The sequence below is a fragment of the Lynx canadensis genome, chromosome D4, assembly GCF_007474595.2.
Source record: "Lynx canadensis isolate LIC74 chromosome D4, mLynCan4.pri.v2, whole genome shotgun sequence".
Classification (NCBI taxonomy): domain Eukaryota; kingdom Metazoa; phylum Chordata; class Mammalia; order Carnivora; family Felidae; genus Lynx; species Lynx canadensis.
In genome coordinates this window covers 70,063,131-70,086,107 of record NC_044315.2, presented here as the reverse complement: position 1 = coordinate 70,086,107, position 22,977 = coordinate 70,063,131, and the positions used below count along the sequence as shown (strand labels likewise).

The 22,977-nt window shown below is 46.6% G+C and overlaps 1 protein-coding gene across 3 annotated transcripts in view; it reads left to right on the top strand.

Annotated features, from left to right (window-relative positions):
* PTPN3 (protein tyrosine phosphatase non-receptor type 3) overlaps positions 1 to 22,977 on the top strand; it is a 112,940-nt gene that overhangs the window by 14,165 nt on the left and 75,798 nt on the right. For all 3 annotated transcript variants that reach the window (XR_003964170.2, XM_032595560.1, XM_030293415.2), the window contains exon 2: positions 18,218 to 18,372. Coding sequence is in view for 2 of the 3 variants with exons in the window: in XM_032595560.1 (XP_032451451.1) it covers positions 18,235 to 18,372 (138 nt within the window). In the remaining variant the exon portion in view is untranslated. The remainder of the gene's footprint in view (positions 1 to 18,217; positions 18,373 to 22,977) is intronic.

The following is a 22,977-nucleotide window of genomic DNA, read 5'->3' as shown; positions in this document are numbered from 1 at the left end:
CCGTGGCCAGGTCAGCAGAGGAACAGCTGCCAGCATCTCTGGCTTGACTGGGATGTGTGGGAGTGTTTGATCACACACAGCGTCCCAGCCCTGCCTGCCCCAGTAAGCAGGGACAGCCCGTGGGTCCAGAAGTAAACTTGCGGGCCTCTGTGGCTGCAGGGTCCAGTCATGCTAACCGTGAGTTTGCGCTTTCCCTCTGTACTGTTTGGCGGTGTGGTAAACGCTGAGAATGGTGTTCCCCGTCTTCCCCTCTCCTCGTGCATTCCACGGATACCTATTGAGTACCTCACGTGGGGAGGCACTATTCCGGTGTAAACGTCCCTGCCTTTTAAGGAACTACCGTTCCACCGGGAGTCAGGGATGTGGGAATTGGGAAGAGACAACTAATAACGTATTAAGTCCGACGGTAATAAATGGTAGGGAGAAATACAGAGTAAGGGAGATAGAGAGTGACAGGAAGACCTCGCTGATAGGTAACGTTTGAGCAGACGCGTGGGGAGAGCTGGGTGGAGGATGTCTGAGGGAGCAAACCGTCAGCAGCGGGAACGGGCTTGACATAACCTGGGAACGGGCAGGGGGGCGGAGTGAGAACAGTGAGGTGCTGTGCGAGGAGGGCAAGAGATGGTCCTCAGAGCATCAGGACATCTGGGCCTCAGGGTTTATTTTTTCATTGGGAGGCCCCGTTCACAGGGGCCGTTGCTGCCATTTGAAGCAATTCAGACTCCCCTCCTACCTGTTTGTTGCTTATCTACAGTGGGTTATCACTGAGGCCTGTGTTCGGAGGGGGAAAACTCTGGGAGTTGAAACCCAGGCTTTGGGAAGTCACGGCCTTGGGTGGCTCTTGGGTCTTCTCATGTGTGTAATGAGGGACTTGAGCTAGGAGATTGGCGAGGAAATGATGAACTTTCCGGGGCTGGGACTCAGTTAAGCGCACTAGTTAGATCTTGGGTCATTTTCAGTTTACTGATTGGAGTAAGTGAAATTGTTGAGAGATAGTTAGCTCTTAATAAGTTTGGCCTGTCATGTATTTGTTACAAGCAAGTTGCTCAGCCAGCTGTGGGTGCTTGCAGTGGTGGTAAGCAGGTGGGGTGGAGCCGGCCCCCCATACCTTACCCGTTCAGTCATCCATCCGTCCATCATGCAGTTTTCGAGCACCCAGTGAGTACCAGGCACGAGGCTGCCTGCGCCACAGTGGTGATTTTTAGGAGACCTAGTTCTGCTTCATGAAGTTCATGGTCTAGTGCACCAGTGCTAGCTAGCTCTGCCAGAGGATCATGGTGGGGAGGGACTCTGGTCAGAAAAGCCAGGGCAGGGACGCCTGGGTGGCCCAGTTGGTTAAGCATCCGGCTCTTGATTTTAGCTCGGGGTCACAATCTCACAGTTTGTGGGATCGAGCCCCAGGTCACGCTCTGTGCAGCATGGAGCCTGCTTGGGATTCTCTCTCTCTCCCCCCCTCTCTCTCTCTGTTCCTCTCCTGTGCTTGCATGGACTCTCTCTCTCTCTCTCTCTCTCTCACTCTCTTTCAAAATAAATTAAGAAAAAAAAAAGGCCAGGGCAACCCCTGACTCACACCATATACAAAAATTAACTCAAAATGGATCAGTGACCTAAATATAAGAGCCAAAGTCATAAAATTCACTGGGGGGGGGGGGGGGGGGGGGGGTGGAGGGAAGAGTAAATCTTCATGACCTTGGGTTTACCAATGGGTTCTTGGTTATGATAAGAAAGCACGAGCGAAAGAAAAGTAAATAAATTGTACTTGATCAAAATTAAAAATTTTGGGCGCACCTGGGTCGCTCAGTTGGTTAAGCGTCTCTTGGTTTCAGCTCAGGTCATTATCTCCCTGTTTGTGAGTTCAAACCCCTCATGGGGCTCCGTGCCTCTCTCTCGCCGCCCTCCCCCGCTTGTTCTCTCTCTCTCTCTCTCTCTCTCTCTCTCTCTCTCTCTCTCTCTCAAAATTAATTAAAAACTTTTGTACATCAAAGGACATTATCAAGAAAGAAAAGACAACCTACAGATTAGGAGAAAATACTTGCAAATCCTATATCTGGTAAGGGTTTATTCAGGAAGAAGAACTATAACTCAACAACCCAAATTAAGATAACCCAATTAAAAATATGGGCAGAGGACTTGAATAGACATGTCTCTGAAGATCTACAAGCGGCTAATAAGCACATGAAAAGATGCTCGACATCGTTAGTCATCAGGGAATTGCGAATCTAAACCGCAGTGAGCTGTCACTTCACACCTGCTGAGATGGCTATAATCAAAAAAAGATAAAAAGTATGGGTGCAGTTGTAGAGAAATTGGAACCCCTTCCATTGTCGATGGTAATGTAAAATGGTGCAGCCTCTGTAGAAAAGTCTCGTATTCTCAAAAAGCTAAACATAGAATTGCCATGTCCCAGCAATTCCACTCCTAGGTATATACCCAAAAGAATTGAAAACAGGCTCAAATAAATGCTTGTACAAAGATGCTAATTGTGGCACTATTCACAATAGCCAAATGGGAAACAGCCCAAGCATCCAACAGACAAATAGAGGGACAAAATGTGGTGTCTCTGTGCGACAGCATGTTATTCAGCCTTAAAAAGGAATGGCATTCTGGGGCTCCTGGGTGACTCAGTGGGTTAAGAGTCCGACTTCAGCTTAGGTCATGGTCTCGTGGTTCATGAGTTCGAGCCCCGCGTCGGGCTCTGTGCTGACAGCTCAGAGCCTGCAGCCTGCTTCCGATTCTGTGTCTCCCTCTCTCTCTCTCTGCCCCTTCCCTACTCACACTCTGTCTCTGAAAAAATGAATAAACCTTAAAAAAAATTTTTTTTTAATTTTTTTAACGTTTATTTATTTTTGAGACAGAGAGAGACAGAGCATGAACGGGAGAGGGTCAGAGAGAGGGAGACACAGAATCCGAAACAGCCTCCAGGCTCTGAGCTGTCAGCACAGAGCCCAACATGGGGCTCGAACTCACAGACCGCGAAATCATGACCTGAGCTGAAGTCGGCCGCTCAACCGACTGAGCCACCCAGGCGCCCCAAAAAAATTTTTTAATAATAAAAAAAGAATGGCATTCTGACACAGTACAATATGGATGACCCTTGAAGCCGTTATGCTAAGTGAATAAGCCAGACACAAAAGGACAAATGTTGTCTGATTCCACTTATATGAAATACTTAGGATAGGTGAATTCACAGAGACAAAGTCGAGGTTGCCAAAGATTGGGGGGAGGAAAGGAATAACGAGTTATTGCTTAATGGGTACAGAGTTTCTGTTTGGAGTGACAAAAAAGTTTTGGAAAGAGGGGTGATGGTTGCACAACATTGTGAATCTAACGCCACTGAACTGTATGCTTTAAAATGGTTAAAAATGGCAAGTTTTATGTTCTATTCGGTTTACCACAAGAAAGACCTAGAGAAACAGTGTGAGATTTGGGAAGAGCATGACCGCCAGGAGCCACTGGGCTTGATTTCCCTTCTCCCCGGGTCACTCAGGCACCATCCTTGCCGCCTTTAGCCTCGATCTCTTTTGATGTCAAAGTCAAATGAGGTGACAGGTGTGGACTGCAGGTCATAGGAGATGCATCCCGTCCCCTTTAATTCTATCCTTCCCAAGTATAAAAAGATTGTCTGGTAGGGGCGCCTGGGTGGCTCAGTTGGTTAAGCGGCCGACTTCGGCTCAGGTCATGATCTCGAGGTCCGTGAGTTCGAGCCCCGGGTCGGGCTCTGTGCTGACAGCTCAGAGCCTGAAGCCTGTTTCAGATTCTGTGTCACCCTCTCTCTGACCCTCCCCCATTCATGCTCTGTCTCTCTCTGTCTCAAAAATAAATAAACGTTTAAAAAAAAAATTTTTTTTTTTGAATAAAAATAAAAACAAGATTGTCTGGTAGAAAGGACCGAAAAGAGAAAATCTGGTGATTTTGCCCAAATTCTCATCAATTACCTGCTCATCTGTTTGGCCATTTTCCTCCAGGAGGCGTGGGGTGGGGGTCCTAGCCACTTCCGGGCCCCTTGTGGCCACACACCTCTGGTGCTTTGGCTCTAAAGCAAGGCTCCCCTGGGCCCCCGTTTCCCTGACGCTTGTGAAAGCCTTTGGTCCCTTGCTCCTTCTTCCCTTTTCACGTTCACAATGGGTTCTTTCGGAAGTTGGAGCCCCTACTCACTTAGAAATCATCCGGACACCCGGCCACACAGTTATGATTTCACCAGGTGAAATATTGTAAACTATAACAACAAAAACTGCCGGTGAATTGTTTGAGCTACGTGGACAAATGTCTCACGGTGGGATAGGAGGAATGAGTACAACTTGGGAAAAAAATAAATAAATGCTCCCAATCAAGATGACACTGCCTGTCGGCACGTTGTATCTGATGTGCGTGGATCAGAGCGCACCCTGCGTGGCTGCTCCTCTGCCTTCCTGCCCTCTCCTTCCCCTCCAGGGCTAGCTACCTTCGGGTGATTGGAGCCAATGTGTCTCTCGCAGCCGTGGAGTTAGATTCTGCACTGCCCGTTTACCTCCCACAGCTCACTGCAAGAACAACAAGGTTTAGATGCCGAGTGGCTATCCCCTGCCACACCTCAGGTGCCCCACCCCATGGCTGTCCCAGGAGATCCTTGGCTTAGAGTCCCCACCCCCCCCACCAGGGTGAGGGACAAAAGGTCTAGTTGAGCTCAACTAGAGAAGCCCAGCCTTCTGAGGGCTGCAGTGAACCTGGGCCTCCATCATGAGTCCTCCAACTCCTGGGATTCCTGAAGGCAGGTGCAGTGGAGGGGGCGACTGGCCAGCTCTGGGGCTGGTGTGCCACTCTCAGGATCCCCCTGGAAGGAGAGACAGTGGTCACAGGGTCAGAGAAGCCCCAGGCCAAACTGAGGGCCTGGCCTCAAGAAATGAGGTGACGTACTCCTGTTATCCCACTGCTAATAATTAACCCGGGGTGACTGCCTGTAGACCTGGAGGTGCCTTCAGATGTCATGCGCATGCACTCCAGCCCACACCTTTTGCCAAAAACGAGAGGAAGTCATTTACTACGCGTCCTCAACTCTGAGAGATGTGTGCCACATTTTAACTTTCCTCTAATCGGCACGACCTGGGCCGTCCGAGGGTACTTTAAATTTTTCTTTACATTTTTTTCAAAACACCTGTTAATTCAATTGTGTCATCTTAGAACAGAGGGAATACGGTAATAAATACCCAAGTCATTACTCAGGTTTCTGATATTGCAGAATTAAATGGTGTGTGTGTGGCGGGGGGTGGGGGGCGGGGGTAGGTTTTCTGGACCATTTCCTCCTTAAGAGGAAATCTACCAACATGTGAGCTGTGGGGAGTGTTTACAAAGATTATCTCAAAAGGTAAGAACATACCTTTAGTCAGGAAATTACAGAGACAGTAGTGATTAAGTGGGGCCTTTTTCCCTCCAGTGAATCACCTGTAATTCATCTTCCTTCCCAGTCATGTGGGCCAGTGGACTCAGCGGGCAGGAGGTATGTGATGCCCCGCACTGAGCTGGGGGTCATCGCCCCATTTGGAGGCCAACTGTGTGACTCCAGCGTGGCTCTTGGAGTCTAATCTACCAGCCTGTAAATTGGAACAGGAATGCTGCCTGCCAGCCTCAGTCAGAGTGAATGGAGTCAGAAGCAATGGGTGCAAGAGTATTTAGAAACCTCTGAAGCCCCTGAGGACCCTTGGCTGTTCCGCAGGACAGGAAGCCCGGGGGAGGCAGTGGCCCAGGGACTAGGAGTAAGGTGGGAGAATGGGCGCATCAGAGCTCCTAGCAGCTGCTGGTGAGTGTTTGCTGTGAGCCAGGCAGGAGGGCCCTGCTCCTCAGAAGTATTTACTTGTGCAGAAACCAGATTTACAGAGTTCATTTGACCAATGTCCTGTGGTGTTGGGAGCGGTAGGGCAGAGACTGGAACTCAGATCTGACGTTCCTTCAGGCTTCCAATGGGCCCAGCCACCAGGAGCCCCCAGGCAGTTCCCTGCACTCCTTAAAAGCAGAGAATGGATTGTATTTCTGTATTCCCGGCTCCTAGCATGTGGAAGACCTCACTACAAGCATATGTAACAATGGCAGCAACAAGATACATTATTTGCTGACTAGCATTTTGGCATGCCTTTCTAAGTCATTTTAGAGTCCGTGCAGTTCCCTCTCATAAATCTTCTGACTCCATCTCACCAAGTCAGAAAGTCCTGGAAGTCTGACTAGCGTACATGAGAATACATTTTATCTTGTTTTCTAGAGAGGCTGGGTTGCTATACCTAATATACCCGGAGATGGCCCCTCGGGTTAAAACCTTACAGGCAGGGGGTTTTAAATTTTTTTTTTTTTACATTTATTTATTTTTGAGAAACAGAGTGAGACAGAGTGTGAGTGGGGGAGGGGCAGAAAGAGAAGGAGACACAGAATCTGAAGCAGGCTTCAGGATCTGAGCAAGCAGTCAACACAGAGCCTGATGCAGGGCTCGAACCCACAAACTGTGAGATCATGACCTGAGCCAAAGTAGGACGCTCAACCAACTGAGCCACCCAGCTGCCCCGGGAAGGGGATTTTAAAGCTGGAAGGAGCCTTCCAAAGGCTCTAAACTAGGAAATCGATGAAAGAAAACCAGTGAAAAGTAAAGAAAAAAATAGAGCAGTGGCTTCCCAGGTTCCTTGGCTGATTAGTGACAAATAGGGTGATGCTTTCAGCGGGGGGTCAGCGTTTCAGGGTTGGAGGATATTTTTCTGTGTTTCCTTGAGATAAAATCATGGCGAGGGCTGCTGGTGGTGAGGATTGGGTTTCTCTGGCCAGGCTGCCACTGGCTTCAGACTCCTTGGCAGGAACAAAGCTGGCAGGATGGTCCTGTGGTGAGATCCCAGCTTCTTGGCTGGGATGAGTTGCGATTAGCACATCTCAAACCTTTCAAAGTGACTTTAGCTGTTTTCTTTTCTGAAGGCTTCTGCTGCTTTTGGCTGTAAAGGGGTGGGGGCTGGAACCCAACATAGAAATACCATGGACTTACACCCAAATGGGCGTGTCTGTGCCCCGAGGGCAAATATTAGCACAGTATTTTTGTAAAGTTTATGCAACTTGATTCATGGCCCTGTAGAGTAGATTTATTCCATCCTGTTTTCCAGTCTGTTTGGGGCCTTGTGGAACTATCCAGAGGGAGAATGGAAAGAGACTGGTAGCTTAATTTTAGGTGGAAATAGCTCAATATAAAACATACTCTACTATCTATACTTTCTTTGAGCTTTTATGTATTGCTTTTGGTCCATTCGTATTCTTTTATCCCCTGTTTCAGTGATGGGGTCATTCATTCTAGTTTTTTTCGAGACTGAAGTACCCGTTTAGAATTCTTTCCCGTGAGGGGCGCCTGGGTGGCTCAGTCGGTTAAGCGGCCGACTTCGGCTCATGTCATGATCTCGAGGTCTGTGAGTTCGAGCCCCGTGTCGGGCTCTGTGCTGACGGCTCAGAGCCTGGAGCCTGCTGCAGGTTCTGTGTCTCCCCCTCTCTCTGCCCCTCCCTTGCTCACGCTCTGTCTCTCTCTCTCTCTCTCTCTCTCTCTCTTTCTCTCTCTCAATAATAAATAAATGTTAAAAAAAATTTAAAAAAAAAAAGAAAAGAATTCTTTCCCGTGAGAAGTCTGTGTATAAGGAATCTCATTTTGAACAGTGCCTACTTTGAGTGGACTTACATGTACAGAGACTTAACCTTGGCACTATTGAAACAAGTCATAATAGAGTCTTGGTCATGGGTGCTCAGGGTACACCCATCCCACCTCCTCCAGGGCTGGTCTGCCCTCTGCGACCTTCTCACCAAAGGTCTTATCCGCCTTCTCTGCTTGATCACCTCTAGTGACAGGGAACTCCCTCTCTCCTGACACAGTCCCCCTCATATTTGTGCAGCCTTGACTATTCAAAAGCTCTTCCTTCTATTAAAGAGAAATCTGTTTCTTTTGTCCTTCACCCATTTGAACCCTTGGGGTCTAAACAGACCAGCCTAAAGACAGTAGTTATAAGTACCATTGATTGGACCCTGCTAGGTGCCAGTTAGTTTCAGACATACTCAGTGCTTAAAACCTTGAAAAGCATAGAAAATCCCCCTCCCCCTTTTGTAGGTAAGGAAAAAGGTGAGTGATTGCTAAGTTCACGCAGCTACTAAGTGGTTAAGCTGGGGTTCCAACCCACGTGCGATTGATTCCATTGCTGCTGACCTTCCTACAGCCTCACGCCACATCATGTGTGACAGCTGCTTGGATTGTTGAAGCACCAAATCTTCTCCCTGAGATAGCTCTAGGATACCAGTTATGCCCGAGACACTCCTGCTAAATCTCTCTCCTTGAATTTCCTAAAATGTGTTTCCCCTCCTGACTTTTGTATATGCACTGCCATGTTGGAAGCCCCTTCTACCTAGTTGACTTCCTTTCATCCTGCAAGGTTCCCCTGTGACACCTTTGTGACCTGGTCCCACTGCCCACCCCAGTCAGGTCGGGACCCCTCCTCCTGTTTCTCTGGCACCCTGGGTGTTCATCTCCCTTGGATCTTGAAACTCCAGGCACTTCTATGCATCCGGCCTGACATAGAGCGGGTGCCCAGTAAATGAGTATTGAGTAAATGGTCCAGAACTCCTTTGCCAAAGTAGTACTAAAGGTTAAGAGTAATTATAAGCACGATTGAGGGTCTGTGCAATGTAGTCCTAGTCCACTGTGGGACTTTGGCCAGTTGTAGTGAGGATATAGGGACAGCTTGTCTGTAGGAAGTCCTGGAGTCCTTTTCCTCCGCATGGTTTGGTTCCATCATTCCAAGGCCTGGAGTTCCTTCCAGGAGGCAGGCTTGCTGACCTCTGAAGGTTCTGGGTCCACTGAGGTGGCATCTTAACGGGAGAGGTTCACTAGACACTGTTCAGAGCCTCACCTGGGGGGAGACCACATCCCATGCTTCTCATTTCTCTGCAGCCCATACTGCACAGATGCCAGAAGCATCCACATGTGTGCTGCTCACAGCCCTGGGAAATTTGGGGCAGGGGTGCAGTTTAGCACTGCACTGTGATAACCTTTCCTAAACATTAAAAAAAAAAAAAACTCACTTAAAAAAAATCTCATGATGGGGTGCCTGGGTGGCTCAGTCGGTTAAGCGTCTGACTTCAGCTCAGGTCATGATCTCACGGTCCATGAGTTCGAGCCCCACATCAGGCTCTGTGCCAACAGCTCAGAACCTGGGGTCTGCTTCAGATTTGGTGTCTCCCTGTCTGTCTCTGCCACTCCCCCTGCTCACACTCGCTCTCTCTCTCTCAAAAATAAATTTAAAAAATCACAGGAAGAGGGGAACCTGTCTGGCTCGGTCAATAGAGCTCACAGATCTTGATCTTAGGGTCGTAAGTTTGAACCCCATGTTGGGAGTAGAGTTGACTTAAAAAAAAAATCTCACGAAGTTGGTGTTAAAAGTTAGAAGAGTAGTCCCCTCTGGGGGAAGTCCTGTTTGGGTGGGGGCACGAGGGGGCTCCTGCCAGGCTTCTCTTGAGAGCTGTGCACTTAGGATTTGTGAGGCTTCAAGAAAAAGGTGGGGTTTGGGCAGTGACTTCATGTAATAGACCCAACAAGGGTAATGAGTGTAACGTGAGTGTTCTCATCGCTTAGGGGCAGCTGGTGCGTTCAGTTCCTTAGCTTCTCATCGCCACCCTGAAAACTTCGCTCGTGGAACGTTAAGAGGTTGGCTTCTCTTTATAGCAACATTACCTCTTTCCCGAAACCGTCCACAGCCCCCACAGAGTTCTTCATCTTGCCCTTCAGGTAGCCTGAATCTACTTCTTGTTATCTCCCAGTATCAAGTGTAACTTTCTTATTTTGTTAGTTTTGCCAGTGTCATGGTGTTGAGCCTATAAATAAACCCTGACTCCGTAATAAGAAAACTATTTGGCATTTTGAAGTTGTAGGAGAAGGAGGGCGCTAATTACGGGTCTCTGTCTGAGAACGAATCCTACAAATTACCCCACCCTGCTTCCTGGGGGCCCTAGTCGGTGATCCACTCCCTGAACAAATTACAGGAGCTTTGGAACAAATGATTTGATCCCAAGACTGTACGTCTGGAGTGTTCAGATTAATAATTGCAGGATAATTTGAGTAGTGAGCTGTGCTATTGAAGGGACTTGTATGAGCCTTTTCTCCCATGTGGTGGCAAATAATGTGAAATGGGAGAGTTAGAAACTTTCATAAATGTGCTCACAGAAGCATCTTTTCTTCTAAATAAGATATTAAATACTTTTATATCTGCATGCCCAAATTAAAAACCAGTCTTGTGTACTAATACTTCCATTGTCAGCTGCAATTATCATTTTCATTGACAGCCGTTAAGCTTTAAAAATGCTGTTTAAAAATTAATTTGTCCTGAGCCTCTGTGCTGAAAAATCAGGGCATTGGCTGTAACACTGAATTAGCAATATGAAAATGCCATCCTTAATAGATTTCTTTCTAATTTAGAAATGTGTATAGTGATTGTTTACATTATAAACTAGTTTTTAAAAGAAGCCCATATATTTATCTTTGTATTTAGGCAGTGTAGTACTTTGGATATTAAAAAGGCAAGTACGAAGGGGGGGAGGAGTAATTGCCAGAAAGTGGTATTGATAAATTTACGGAAAATAGTCATGAGGAAAATTCAGTTTCATGTAATCAGTTGTATGGTAATTTTTTTGAGAGAGAGAGACAGAGTGAGTGGGGGAAGGGCAGAGAGAGAGGGGGAGGGAGGGAGGGAGGGAGAGAGAGAGAGAGAGAGAGAGAGAGAGAGAGAGAGAGAGAGAATCCCAAGCAGGCTCCTTGCTGACAGTGCAGAGCCTGATGCAGGGGCTCAAACTCATGAACCATGAGATGAACCCATGACCTGGGCCGAAACTAAGAGTCGGACACTTAACCACCTGAACCACCCAAGTGCCCCATTGCAATTTTATCAGATGCACGTAATTTAGAATTAATAAAGTAAAATAGTACATACAGTAGTGTTTTTGGGGGGGCTCCTGGGTGGTTAAGCATCCGACTTCGGCTCAGGTCGTGATCTCAACAGTCCGTGGGTTCAAGCCCCACATCAGTCTCTGTGCTGGCAGCTCAGAGCCTGGAGCCTGCTTCAGATTCTGTGTCTCCCTCTCTCTCTCTGCCCCTCCCTTGCTTGCACTCTGTCTCTCTCTCTCTCTCTCTCAAAAATAATAAACACTAAAAAAAATTTTTTAAGAAGTGTTTTTTTTAAATATGTGAGTATTTTACAAATGAGAACTAAAATCACTATCTGGTTGGGCTGAGTTTCATTAATAACTTTTGAAAAGCCTAATCACAAAATGTACATGTCTCTCTTCCTTTTGTCTCTTTCCTTCCTTACCACGATTGTAGTTGACTGCCCCTCATTTCTGCAAAAGTACATTACAGAAGACCCTGCTGTCTTTTTTATAACTTGGATATTACGAATCATTAGGAATCACTGTCTGTGAAAGATGTGAACTAATTTGGGTGAACAAGCCAAGACATCTGGTTACATAATATCAAGTGATAGAACCCTTTTTGAACTAACATTATTTTTGTGTTGCTTTCTTCCTCTGTTATGACAACAGTGCTAATCCCAGCACTGACATATAGACTGGAAAGTCTGTGCTACTTTAACAATGTCTTAGGAAGTGCTTCCCCAGACTAAGTAAGGGGACAGCTGCTAAGCTACAGAGAAACTCCTTTTAGCTCTGCAAAGTGATTTGTAATGTAGGAAAACTGACGTAGAGTGCTGACCTAACCAAGCCCTTGGCTGTAGTCACATACAGTCAAAACCGAAACGAACCCTGGGATCATCTGGTTGAGTATTTTCCACTGCATGGTGCTCAGACCTGCTGTGTCTGAGTCCCCTGGGGATGCTTATTAAAAATGCAACTTCAGTCTGACAATTAAAGCAATGGCAAGGTCCTGGTTTGGATCCTGGATCAGGAGGAAAGAAATAAAGGACATCATTGGAACAATGTGCAAAACTTTAATATGGGCTGTATATTATATAAGTGCTTTTATCAGTGTTAAATTGCCCAGTACAATAATTGTACTGTGGCTTGAAATGTCCTTGTCATTGAGAGACATGCTAAATATTCAGAGGTAAAGGGGCATAATATCTACACCTTCCAAGTGTTCAGTAAAAAGCATAAGGTGTGGGGGTGTGTAGGAGAGAAAGCATATATGACAGAAAGTTAATTAAATCCTGGCCAATGGGGGTATATGGGAGTTCTGTTTTTCTTGCAACTTTTCTATAAGTTGGAAAAAATTAACTTTTAAAATGCAGTTTCTTCAGTCCCTACTAAACCATAGATTCTGTAGGTGGTGCCAGGAATCTATTTTAACAAGCTCCCCAGATGATTAAATCAAGCACATTAAAGTTTTATTTAAGTCTTTGGTTTAAAAGTCTCATTTTAATCATTGTTTCTTTGTTCGCAGCTTAATTACTAAGCATACATTCTTACAGTTTGATCCGATCTTAATCTAGAGCTTAATAAATAAATCCCCATCCAGATGTTTATAAATCTTTAGAAGGGAATACCCCACTTCAGAGAAGTTTAAGGAACACGTAAACCTGGCCATAAAACAGCCTAGAGCTAGAAGCTATCCTGTGTTTGTGTTTTCCTGTCCATATGCAGTAAAGTCATGTGTGATGGGCATTTGCCCCCGGAAGACTTGGTTAACCCATAATGAAGCCCGAGTGCCATGTATTTACAATGGAAAGGTGGAGAAAGCAATATTGGTATTTGATGAGTCATCTCTCTAGCATGGCTGATTTTACATGAGTGTTTATTTTCCATGTTAGAGATGTCCCTCTCTAGCCGATGAGGCATCTGTTGGGGCTCATCAATATCCTCCCCACCCCTACCTCCCACCCCCACAAAAACCTCTCCTGACTTCACTGGGGAAGAAGAATTAGGGAAAAGGAGGGAATTGGGTACAAAGAAGGCCTTCTGTACTGTGAGAGATTTTTTGAGTTGAACTGTGATAAGAAAAGGGAGCAAGGCTGTGCCTGTTTCTCTCCAGGAAGTAGAAAGTCATAGGGTAGGAGGTGCCGTGTTTTCCTCTGATGGCCACTAGGTGGTAGCATTGGCCTAGGTCGGCGTGATGATTAGTCAGGCTGATTCCTTTATTGAGCCACCTGTGGTTCATTTGTAGTGTTTACTCACAAATTAGGTGTTAATAAATCAGAACTGCTTTTTTTTCTTTTAACTGAAACTTGCACTCTTGAGTTAGAGGTCTAAGTTCTCATTTTGGGAAACAAGGGTATGAAATAACCTCAACATTTTCTTTTAAAATGACTAAAATGGGGGTACCTGGGTGGCTCAGTCATTTAAAGGTGGGACTCTTGATTTCGGCTCAGGTCATGAGCTCACGGTTCATGGGCTCGAACCCCGTGTCGGGCTGTGTGCTGACAGTGTGGAGCCTAGTTGGGATTCTCTCTCTCTCTCCCTCTCTCTCTGCCCCTGTCTTGCTCTCTCTCTCTCAAAATAAATAAACTTAAAAAAATAAAATGACCAAAATGGAGTTCTTTCTGACTTTCTCTAATGGAGAAGAGTATAATCCTCTCCCTTCTGTCTGTGGTCCATGTGCTTGTAAAAGAACAGAGTTCCCTGGGTCAGCATGTAGACCCTTAGGAAATAAAGCATCACCTCTTCCCTGTCCCCAGCTCCAGAGCAGACAGGGAGCCCAGAAAGGATAGTGGTTGAAGACTTGTCACCCAACCCCACCCACAAGGGCTCCGGTGTCCCACATGCCACAAATTGCCGCATCCCACGCAATATGCCCCCTGATTCTGGGACCTGTGTTTATAGAGCAGCTCAAAGGTATGTCACCTATCTATCTCTTAACCTCACAGGCTGTCTCTGTTGAAATAAAATTTTAAGAAACAGAACATTTATGGAAGGCATTTGAAATCGGGGTTGGCTACAAAATCCAGATTCTAGGCAGCACCTGATGGCATTAGAAGCACAGTATTGTTGGGCATCTGGGTGACTCAGTCAGTTAAGCGTCCAACTCTGACCCAGGTCATGATGTCGAGGGTCGTGAGTTGGAGCCCCACTGACAGCTCAGAGCCTGGAGCCTGCTTTGGATTTTGTGTCTCCCTCTCTCTCTCTTCCCCTCCCCTGCTCACACACACACTCTCTCTCAAAAATAAATATTTAAAAAATATATTAAACAAAAGAAGCTTAGCAGTGTTAATACAATGCCTTTTATTGAATACCTAGTCTATGTCCCGCCAGGTGTTAACTCACACTCATGGCGTGCACTGGGCCCCCACTGTGCACTAAGGGAGATGTTGAGTCTTCCTGTATGTCTTGAAGGTACAGTCTGATAAAATCTATAGTCACAGTGGAACCTCTGTTGTGCAGAACAGATACTGAAGCCACAACTGATTGGTTTTGATTTTGAAAATAGAGCAAATAAGGCTTCCATATTATAGAATACATCAGCTGCAGCTGTAGCCACTTGTGGTTAGGGAGGCCAGTGTGTTCCTGGTGAGGTTGTGGCTTTGTTTAGAATGAAGAGGCTTATAAAGGAAGCCGTAGAAACCCCGGGTTCCGCAATTGCTGTGGTTCCGGAAACTGGGCAGTCAGTCAGCATCCATTGTCTTGACCGGATTGTTTAAGAGAATTTCAAGACAATCTGAAAACCCTGCCTGGCTCGATTATGTGGTTATTCAACATGAGGCTTGCTCTTCTCAAGGTACGCTTTAGGAACAATTGTGGGGAGAATATATCTGCGACTTTCATGAAATTCCTGTTCGTGACATTGTTAGGTTTCAAGGCCTTTTATATAGCAGAGATCGATGTGCAGAGGAAAGAAGTGTCTCTTCTGGGTCGCTGGCTACATGACTATGCTGGGGAACGTCGTTGACCATGGTCAAGTTAATAAGTCCCACCGGTACCCACGCTTGTGCCAGCTGCACGGAGCTGTGAGGGCCGGGAGCTGTTTGAAAATTAGTGCCTGCTCTTAGCACGTCTGTCCATCTGACTTTCATTTGGAGGCTCTTGTGTGAAATCACTTTTGGTTTTTTCCATCCAGAGTCATGGTGTGCCCTGAGGAACTACCCCACTGTTTCCCATGTGACCCCCTCAGTGAATGGCTCAGATTCCAAGGAACCTGTATTCTTAAGTTTGACCATCTGGAGCACGTCCTGAGGTTCCCTGCAAACTCTCTCCTCTGGCCATTGACTGCCTCCTTCCTGTGAGGGCTTCCCAAAGGGAAAGTCACTCTGTCACACCCCAGGTTGCTGAATCACCATCTGTGGGTGTGGCCAGGACAGGCCTGGTTTTTTTGTTTAAAGCTCCCCAGGTAATACTGATGTGCACCTCCCACTAGAATCATGCTTGTAATGATTCTATTGTATCTTAAAAAAAAAAAAAAAAAAAAAAAATTCTAGCCCACCTGAAATTCTTAGACAAGGACTAAACAATAAATTTGACATTTTAAATTCAAAGTGGTTAAAGTATTATGGAACACGTTTGTTGTCTTTTGATAACTCTTGGTATTACTCAGAAAATGCATCCCTGCTTCTGATGACATTTTCGTTGGAAAGGGCAAGGTGGAGGTGGTGGGGTGGGTGGAATTTTATAAGTGACAGAGTACTTTTTCTCCCACTGCCGGTCCCCGGAATTTGTTTTATTAATATTTGAGATTGCCTGTCCCTATCTACAGAAGAATGGAGGTTTGTCTGGAGCTCCCGCTGTAGGAAGAGGGACCAAGTGCACCCTTCTCTCCTGGAGCCTTCACCTACTTTGTGTTTCTGCTTCCTGCCGCTAAGCTGTGCCTCCAGTGGTCCCGAGGCTTGATTCTCAGGCGCAGGTCTGCTTTATGCTCGTCCCTTCCTCGCTGCTGATTCCCCAGTCTTGCTTTCTGACCCTGCCTGACATTTAGTGCTGCTTTTCCAGTTATCCGTGACTTGTTCCTCACAGTGTGAACCCCGGATCAGCGGCTCTGTCACCTGGGAGACTGAGAATTGCAGACTCCCGGGCCCCCCTCAGCCCCCCTTGCATTCTAGATTGCCCCTGTTGTGTGCAGCTTACAGTGTGGGGAACCCTGGTCTAGGGGATGTCCCCACCTTCGTTCCATCCTCCTTCCTGCTCCCACAACCCAAGTTTGTCTTATCAGGTAGCACTGTTTTTCCAGGTGCTAGTCTTGGCTTCATTTTTCATTTCATTTTTCCTTTTACTCATTGAGTTGTTGTTCAGCTATTTCTTGGCTGCCTCCCAGAGCTGGGTAGGTGTTGGGAGATGCAGTGAGTAAAGCCAGACCTGGTCCCTACCCTTGTGAAGCTTAGCTTCGGGTGGCAGAGGCCAGTGTTAAATACGTCACCAGCTGTAACTGTGGCGTTGTCCTGAGCACCACACAGGAGAGCCTCTAACACAAATAGTAGTTTTGGACACCAGGAAAGGCTTTGCTGAGGAAGTGATGCTTGTGCTGGGCACTGAGGACTGAAGAGGAACAGAAAGAACTTTCTAGGCAGAGGGAATAGCTCATGCAAAGGCCCAGCTCATCTTGGAAAGTTTGCAGAGAATTAACAAAAAAGAACATTAAATTGCCCTTAAGTCGTTCACCTTTATCTGTTCTTCCCTCCAACCTTGTCAGATTTACACCTCCTCCGTTCCCTAAGCTGAGGAGCTGGCCTAGACCCTTGTCTTTCCTGCCTGCGTGATGTGACCGTGTGCTCACTGCACACTTCCTCAGTCTTTTTTTAGTCTACTGCCCTACAGTTGCATTCACTAGAAAGACCTCTTTCCTTGTCGTTCCCTGAATAGAGAGTCAGATTTTAAACTAACTCCCTCTTCCTCCCCGTGTTATTTTAAGTGAACTTGATATTGCAGTATACAGACAAGTACACAAATAAGTGTAGAGCTTGATGAAGCCTCACAAAGCGTGCACACCAGGATCAGTACCCAGATCAACAGAATATTAGAAGCATCCCAGAAGTCTCCTGTCCACTTCTGGACACTGGTCACTTCCCACAGGGGTGACCACGCTTCTGTGCTCTGTTAGCGTTGATCAGTTTTGCCTGTTTCTGAACTTTATGCAAATGGATTCATGTTGTTGGTAATCTGTTGTATCTGGCTGCTTTTGCTCAACATAACGGAAGAATTCACTTGTGTTTCACATCACAGTGGTTCACTTATTTCCTTTGCTGTACAGTTAAGCATGGTATGACTATACCACAATTTCCCTCTGTTGATGGGCATTTGAGTCTTTTCCAGTTTGGGGCTATTATAAAAATTCTCATGCATGTCTTTTAGTGGGTAAATCTACATTTTTCTGTTGGGAATATGCCTAGGAGTGGAATTATGTCACAGAATATGCATATGTTCAGTGCTAGTAGCTTCTGCCAAACCGTTTTCCAAAAGAGTTGCGCTAATTTTCGTTCTTACCAGCAATGCCTGAAAGTTCCAGTTGCCACATACCCTGGCCAGCACTTGGTTTTGTTAGATTTCATTGTAGCCATTCTGGTGGGTATGTGGTACCATTACTTTGTGGTTTTAATTCGCATTTCTTTGACAACGAACGTGGTTCCCATTTTCTGCCAGATTGCTTGTTTCTTTCTCTTATTGATTTACAGGAGCTCTAAAAAAATGTTTATTTATTTTTGAGGGAGAGAAATAGCATGAGCGGGGGAGGGGGCAGAGAGAGAGAGAGGGAGACACAGAATCCAAAGCAGGCTCCAGGCTCTGAGCTGTCAGCACAGAGCCCGACGTGGGGCTTGAATTCACGAGCCCTGAGATCATGACCTGAGCCAAAGTCGGACACCCAACCAACTGAGCCACCCAGGTGCCCCTAAATGGTGTCTTTTAATGACTGTAAGTTACTTAATGTAGTTTAATTGACCAATAAGTATCTTAATATTTTAAATCATTTTTACATGACATTTAGTTCCTTAAACAAATAGTAGAGTTCACAAATATACACAAAAAGTTAAACATAAAAAATTAAAAGCCTGGGAAATATAAATTAGGTTTAGACCAGGGAGATAAAACACACAAATAAGCCATATAGTTCTGTTAACATGTTACAACAGAGCAATACATTTTGCTTAGAGCCACTTAGAAGTCGAATGGAAACACGTTCTGTTATCTGGTTCTCATTTGTCTGAGGTCTTCTGTTTTATAAGGATCAAAGCAGACACGGGATAGGTGGACTGTGAGGTGCATCCACACATAGCAGGTAATTTTCATGTCAGAGAGCTAACAAGTGTACTTTCTGTTACAGGTTATTCAACGACAGTTATGACCTCCCGGTTACGTGCATTGGGTGGAAGAATTAATAACATACGCACCTCAGAATTACCCAAAGAGAAAACTCGATCTGAAGTCGTCTGCAGCATCCGCTTTTTAGATGGCTTGGTACAGACTTTTAAAGCCAATGTAAGGTCTCCAAATTTAATCTTTTCTGAATTAATGTTATTAAGTCATAATGTTTCTTCATTTTATAAACCAAGATATCAAAACTTTTTATTTTTTTAATTTTTTTTTTAACGTTTATTTATTTTTGAGACAGAGAGAGACAGAGCATGAATGGGGGAGGGTCAGAGAGAGGGAGACACAGAATCTGAAACAGGCTCCAGGCTCTGAGCTGTCAGCACAGAGCCCGACGCGGGGCTCGAACTCACGGACCGCGAGATCATGACCTGAGCCGAAGTCGGCCGCTTAACCGACTGAGCCACCCAGGCGCCCCTCAGAACTGTTTTTAAATGAAAGCTTGAGGTCTCAGATTTTGTATGTTGAGATTGGCCTGGAAATAACCCTAAAAACTTTGCTCACATTCTTGTTCACCTGGAGTGCCTTGCCCCCACTTCTTGGTGACACGAACTGAGTGACACTTCGATGTTACCTGTTCTGTGCCATCTTCATCAGCTTCCTGAGCTCGTTCTCCCATGGTGGTGCCCTGTCTGCTTTATTAGAGCCCATGTCACATTTTGTTAATAGTCATTATAATTACTAGGTTGTATGTTCTTTAAATGGTGAGCTCCTGGGGACAGGCATGGTGTCATCTCCCCTGGGCCCAGTCCAGGACCAGGCACATAGCAGGTGCTTATTATGGTATGAGTTCATGGGTCCAATCTGGAGGGTAGTAAGATGTGTGCCTCATAAATGGCAGGGCTGGCTTCTCCCACCTCAAGCTCATGACAGACGCAGGACTGGAAACGAGGCCTCCAGTATCAGGCCACCAGTGAGGTCCTTGAACTGTAGCAGTCATGCCGTCCCTCCCTCCCCCAGTCACCGTTTAGCCCATGACCTCTGCCTGTCTCTCCCATACTCTGGCTGGTCCTAAGGGGGTCAACCCCAGTCCTGGACTGGCTGCCAGCATCTGCCCCAACCTGGACAGTTCAGTGTGTAAGGAGAGGGGTTGGAAAGGGAAGATTGGGTACAAGAGAACAACCAGGGGTAATAGAAGGCCACAGAAATTGAAAGGGTAACAAAAACTGGCCCCTGGGTCTTCCACGCCACCCCTAAGTTTGCCTCCCGCTGACCCCAGGTCACTATGGACTTTGATGGCTGAGCAGACAAGAGGGGAGGGCAGTTTGCAGGAAGTCACAGCACGGCAGTTTCTCTAAAAGGGTCACGTATGCCTCTTAAAGATGCTCTAAATTGACAGTATATGCCTGGCTCCTTTGTTGTTGGTTTGGGAGCTATTCCTTTGCTGTTTATCTTCTTTCTGATAAGAACGTGAGTGTTTATTCAACAAATGTTTACTGGGCACCTACTATGTGTCAGGCTTCATGCTGGTTATAAAGAATACAGCAGTGAACAAAACAGCCAAGTATGTGGCCTTTTAAAGCTTACGTCTAGTGTGAAGAAATGGACCATAAACAAATGTATACTGTGTCAGGTGGTATGTATTTAGAAGAAAAATAAAGTGGGATGAGGAAGGTAGTGCCAGAGCAGGGCAGTTGTGGGGTTGTCATTCTATAGAAGTGACCAGAGAAGACCTCATCTAAAAGAAATGAAGGAAAGAACTATGTTGTTCTCTGGAGGGAATGCACATTCCAGGTAAAAGAAGTAGCAGTGCAAAGGTCCTGAGGCAGGATCCCACTCAGTGTAGTTGCAGAGCAGTATGGAAGCTAGTGTGTCTGGAGTAGAATGAACAAGGGGGAGAGTAGCAAGAGAGGTCAGAGGTGATAGGTGTTGGGTTGGGGAGGCTGCTGCGTAGAGCCTTATAGGTCATCCTGAGGGTGCTGGTTTTATTCTGAGGGAGGCAGAAACCATTGGTAGGTCTGGGCAGAGACCTTACATGATGTGACTCAAGTGTTACTCTGGATGTTCTGTCAACAGTAGACTGGGGGGGGGGGGGGGGGGGGAGAGGCAAGGACTAAAAGGATATTATAACAGTCCAGGGGAGAGGAGGAGAAGGAGAGTTGGACAGGATGGTAAGTGTGGAGGTGGCTAAGAATAAACCGAGTCTGAAACTATTTTCAAGGCAGAGCCAGTGGGATTTGCTAATAGATGGAATTTGGGATGGGAAAGAGGCCCTCAAGGTGACTCTCAGGGTTGTCGGCCTGGGAAACTAGCAAGATGGAGTTGGGGTCGATAGAGATGGGAAAGGCTGTAAGAAGGGTAGGCTTGGGGGTGGAGATAACCAGTTCTGTCAAGGACGTGTTGAGTTTGAGGTGCCTGGTACTCGTCTACATAGAGATGGTGTCAGATATACAAGTGAGAAGGTTAAGGAAAGCGTTAAGGCTGGGATGCAGATGTGGGGCTACAAAACGGGGTGAGGTCAGCTGGGAAGTGAGGACACAGAAGGTACGAACAAGGGTCAGTGTTGAAAGGTTTGAGAGACAAGAAATAGGCACTACAGGAGACAGGGACAGACTGTCCCAGGAGGGAGAAGGAGAGCAAGAGCCAGTGTCTGAGAATCCCAGGCCAGAACTTTTTAAAGGGGGAGTGAGGAGCCCTGTAAACAGGGATAAGGAAAGCGCCTGCCCAGAGCGATGATCCTAGAACATGTTCTTATGACCACGAACACCATTGTCCTTATCATGCTGCTGCCATTGTTGCTTCCTCGAGCTTCAGCAGTCTGGTCAAAGCTGACTTACATTGAACTTGAGTCTGAGGGCCTGGTGGCAGCTAAGAATCCCTGTCACTTTAGATCTTCTACTTGTAGGGAGCGTTGGCACCAACTCTTGAGCCCAGACCCCCTTACGGGCAGGAGCAGGCATCATCAGGAAGCTGGCCTATACATCACTTGTTCTTAGCCCATCCCAGGGAGCATGCTGGTCACGGACAGTGACCTGGCATAGCAAAGATGGCCTCTGATGAAGTAGGGGACTGGGCTGGGAGGCTTGTTCTTTATAAATGTGCCCTTTATTATGTTTCAGTTCCTTTTGGGAACTGGGAAAGTTGGGAAAAATATACCAGAATGGGTGAGTTTTGCACTCTAGAGGGGAGATGCAACATTGTGGGGACATGTAGCCTTTGGCAGCCAGCACACCATACTCAGGCAGGCAGACCGTCCATCAGCTGACGGCCTGGAGCCTCCCAGCACCTCTGTTTGCTCACGGCAAAGGGGATGCTGGTGATGACTTTGTGAACAGCCACAAAGATTCGAGATCATATATAAAAAGTGCATGTTGTGTCATATCTGGCTCATTGTGGATGTTTGATAGTTACTTACCTATTAAGTGTAATATAAAATTCTATAAAAATTTTAACAAGGCGGGGCGCCTGGGTGGCTCAGTCGGTTAAGCATCCGACTTCGGCTCAGGTCATGATCTCACGGTTTGTGAGTTGGAGCCCTATGTCAGGCTCTGTGCTGACAGCTCAGAGCCTGGAGCCTACTTCAGATTCTGTGTCTCCCTCTCTCTCTGTTCTTCCCCTGCTCACGCTCTGTCTCTCTAAAACAAAGATTTAAAAAAAATTTTTTTTAATTAAGGGAAACCAAGGTCTTTGATGCACCAGGAGAGTATCTCCTAATTGAGGGGGACAGTATCTCATATTTTGGAATATGTGACTGGGTGGGCCATCTTTTCCACACTGTCATGATTCCCTTATGATGGAAGCGGTCCCGGGTAAAAGAGGCAGCAGGTGCAGGGCCCTCAGGCAGGAAGGGGGGAATGTGTGCAGGAAATGGGTGTGTCTCATGTTCCCACACTATGGCCAAACAATATAAGACCACACCAAAGAGGAGGCTGCAGGAGGGGGCCTGATGACTACCTAATTCTCCTCTTCCTGGTCACTGTGGTCAATTTCCAGGTGCATGATCTTCTCTCTAGCACTCAAAAAAGGAGCTGTCTTTTTGCTTGTTCCTTATGGTCTATTTCTGAGTCTCAGTGTCCTTAAGTCGAATGGTTTGGTTCAAAGGATTCCTGAGAAGTCTGCCTGTTGAAGGAGAATTTGCGATTTCCCAGAGGCACCATGCTGTCTCCCACCCCCGTGCCTTTGTGCCAGGCGCACTGTTTAAGATGCCTTCTCTTTAGGACGCCTGGGTGGCTCGGTCTGTTGAGCGTCCAACTTCGGCTCAGGTCATAATCTCACAGTTCATGAGTTCAAGCCCCACATCAGGCTCGCTGCTGTCAGCGCAGAGCCCGCTTCAGGTCCTCCGTCCCCCTCTCTCTGCCCCTCCCCCCCCCAAATAAATAAAACATTAAAAAAGTTAATAAAAAATTTTTTTTTAATGTACTCAGCCCTGTCACCCTCCCAGACCCAGGTCAGGAGTTGCTTCCACTTGGCCCCAGGTTGAATTAACCATTCGTATCGTCCTCTGTGTGTTTTCTGTGCCCTGAGGGTGTCACGGCACTCGACAGCATTTGGCTCGCCATGTTACGGTCACTGCTTCTATGCCTGGCCTCTCTGGGACACTAACTGTGGCTCGGTCCCCATGCTCAGCACGTGCCTGCTTCATAAACACCAAGTGGTGACAGTGGCTGAGTCCTGCCATAGATGCAAAGTGCAGTTGAATGTCCCCACTGACTTCTCACTTCAGATGGCAGAGAGCAGAGTGGCAGATGATCCCCCAGGGTGACACACGCCAAG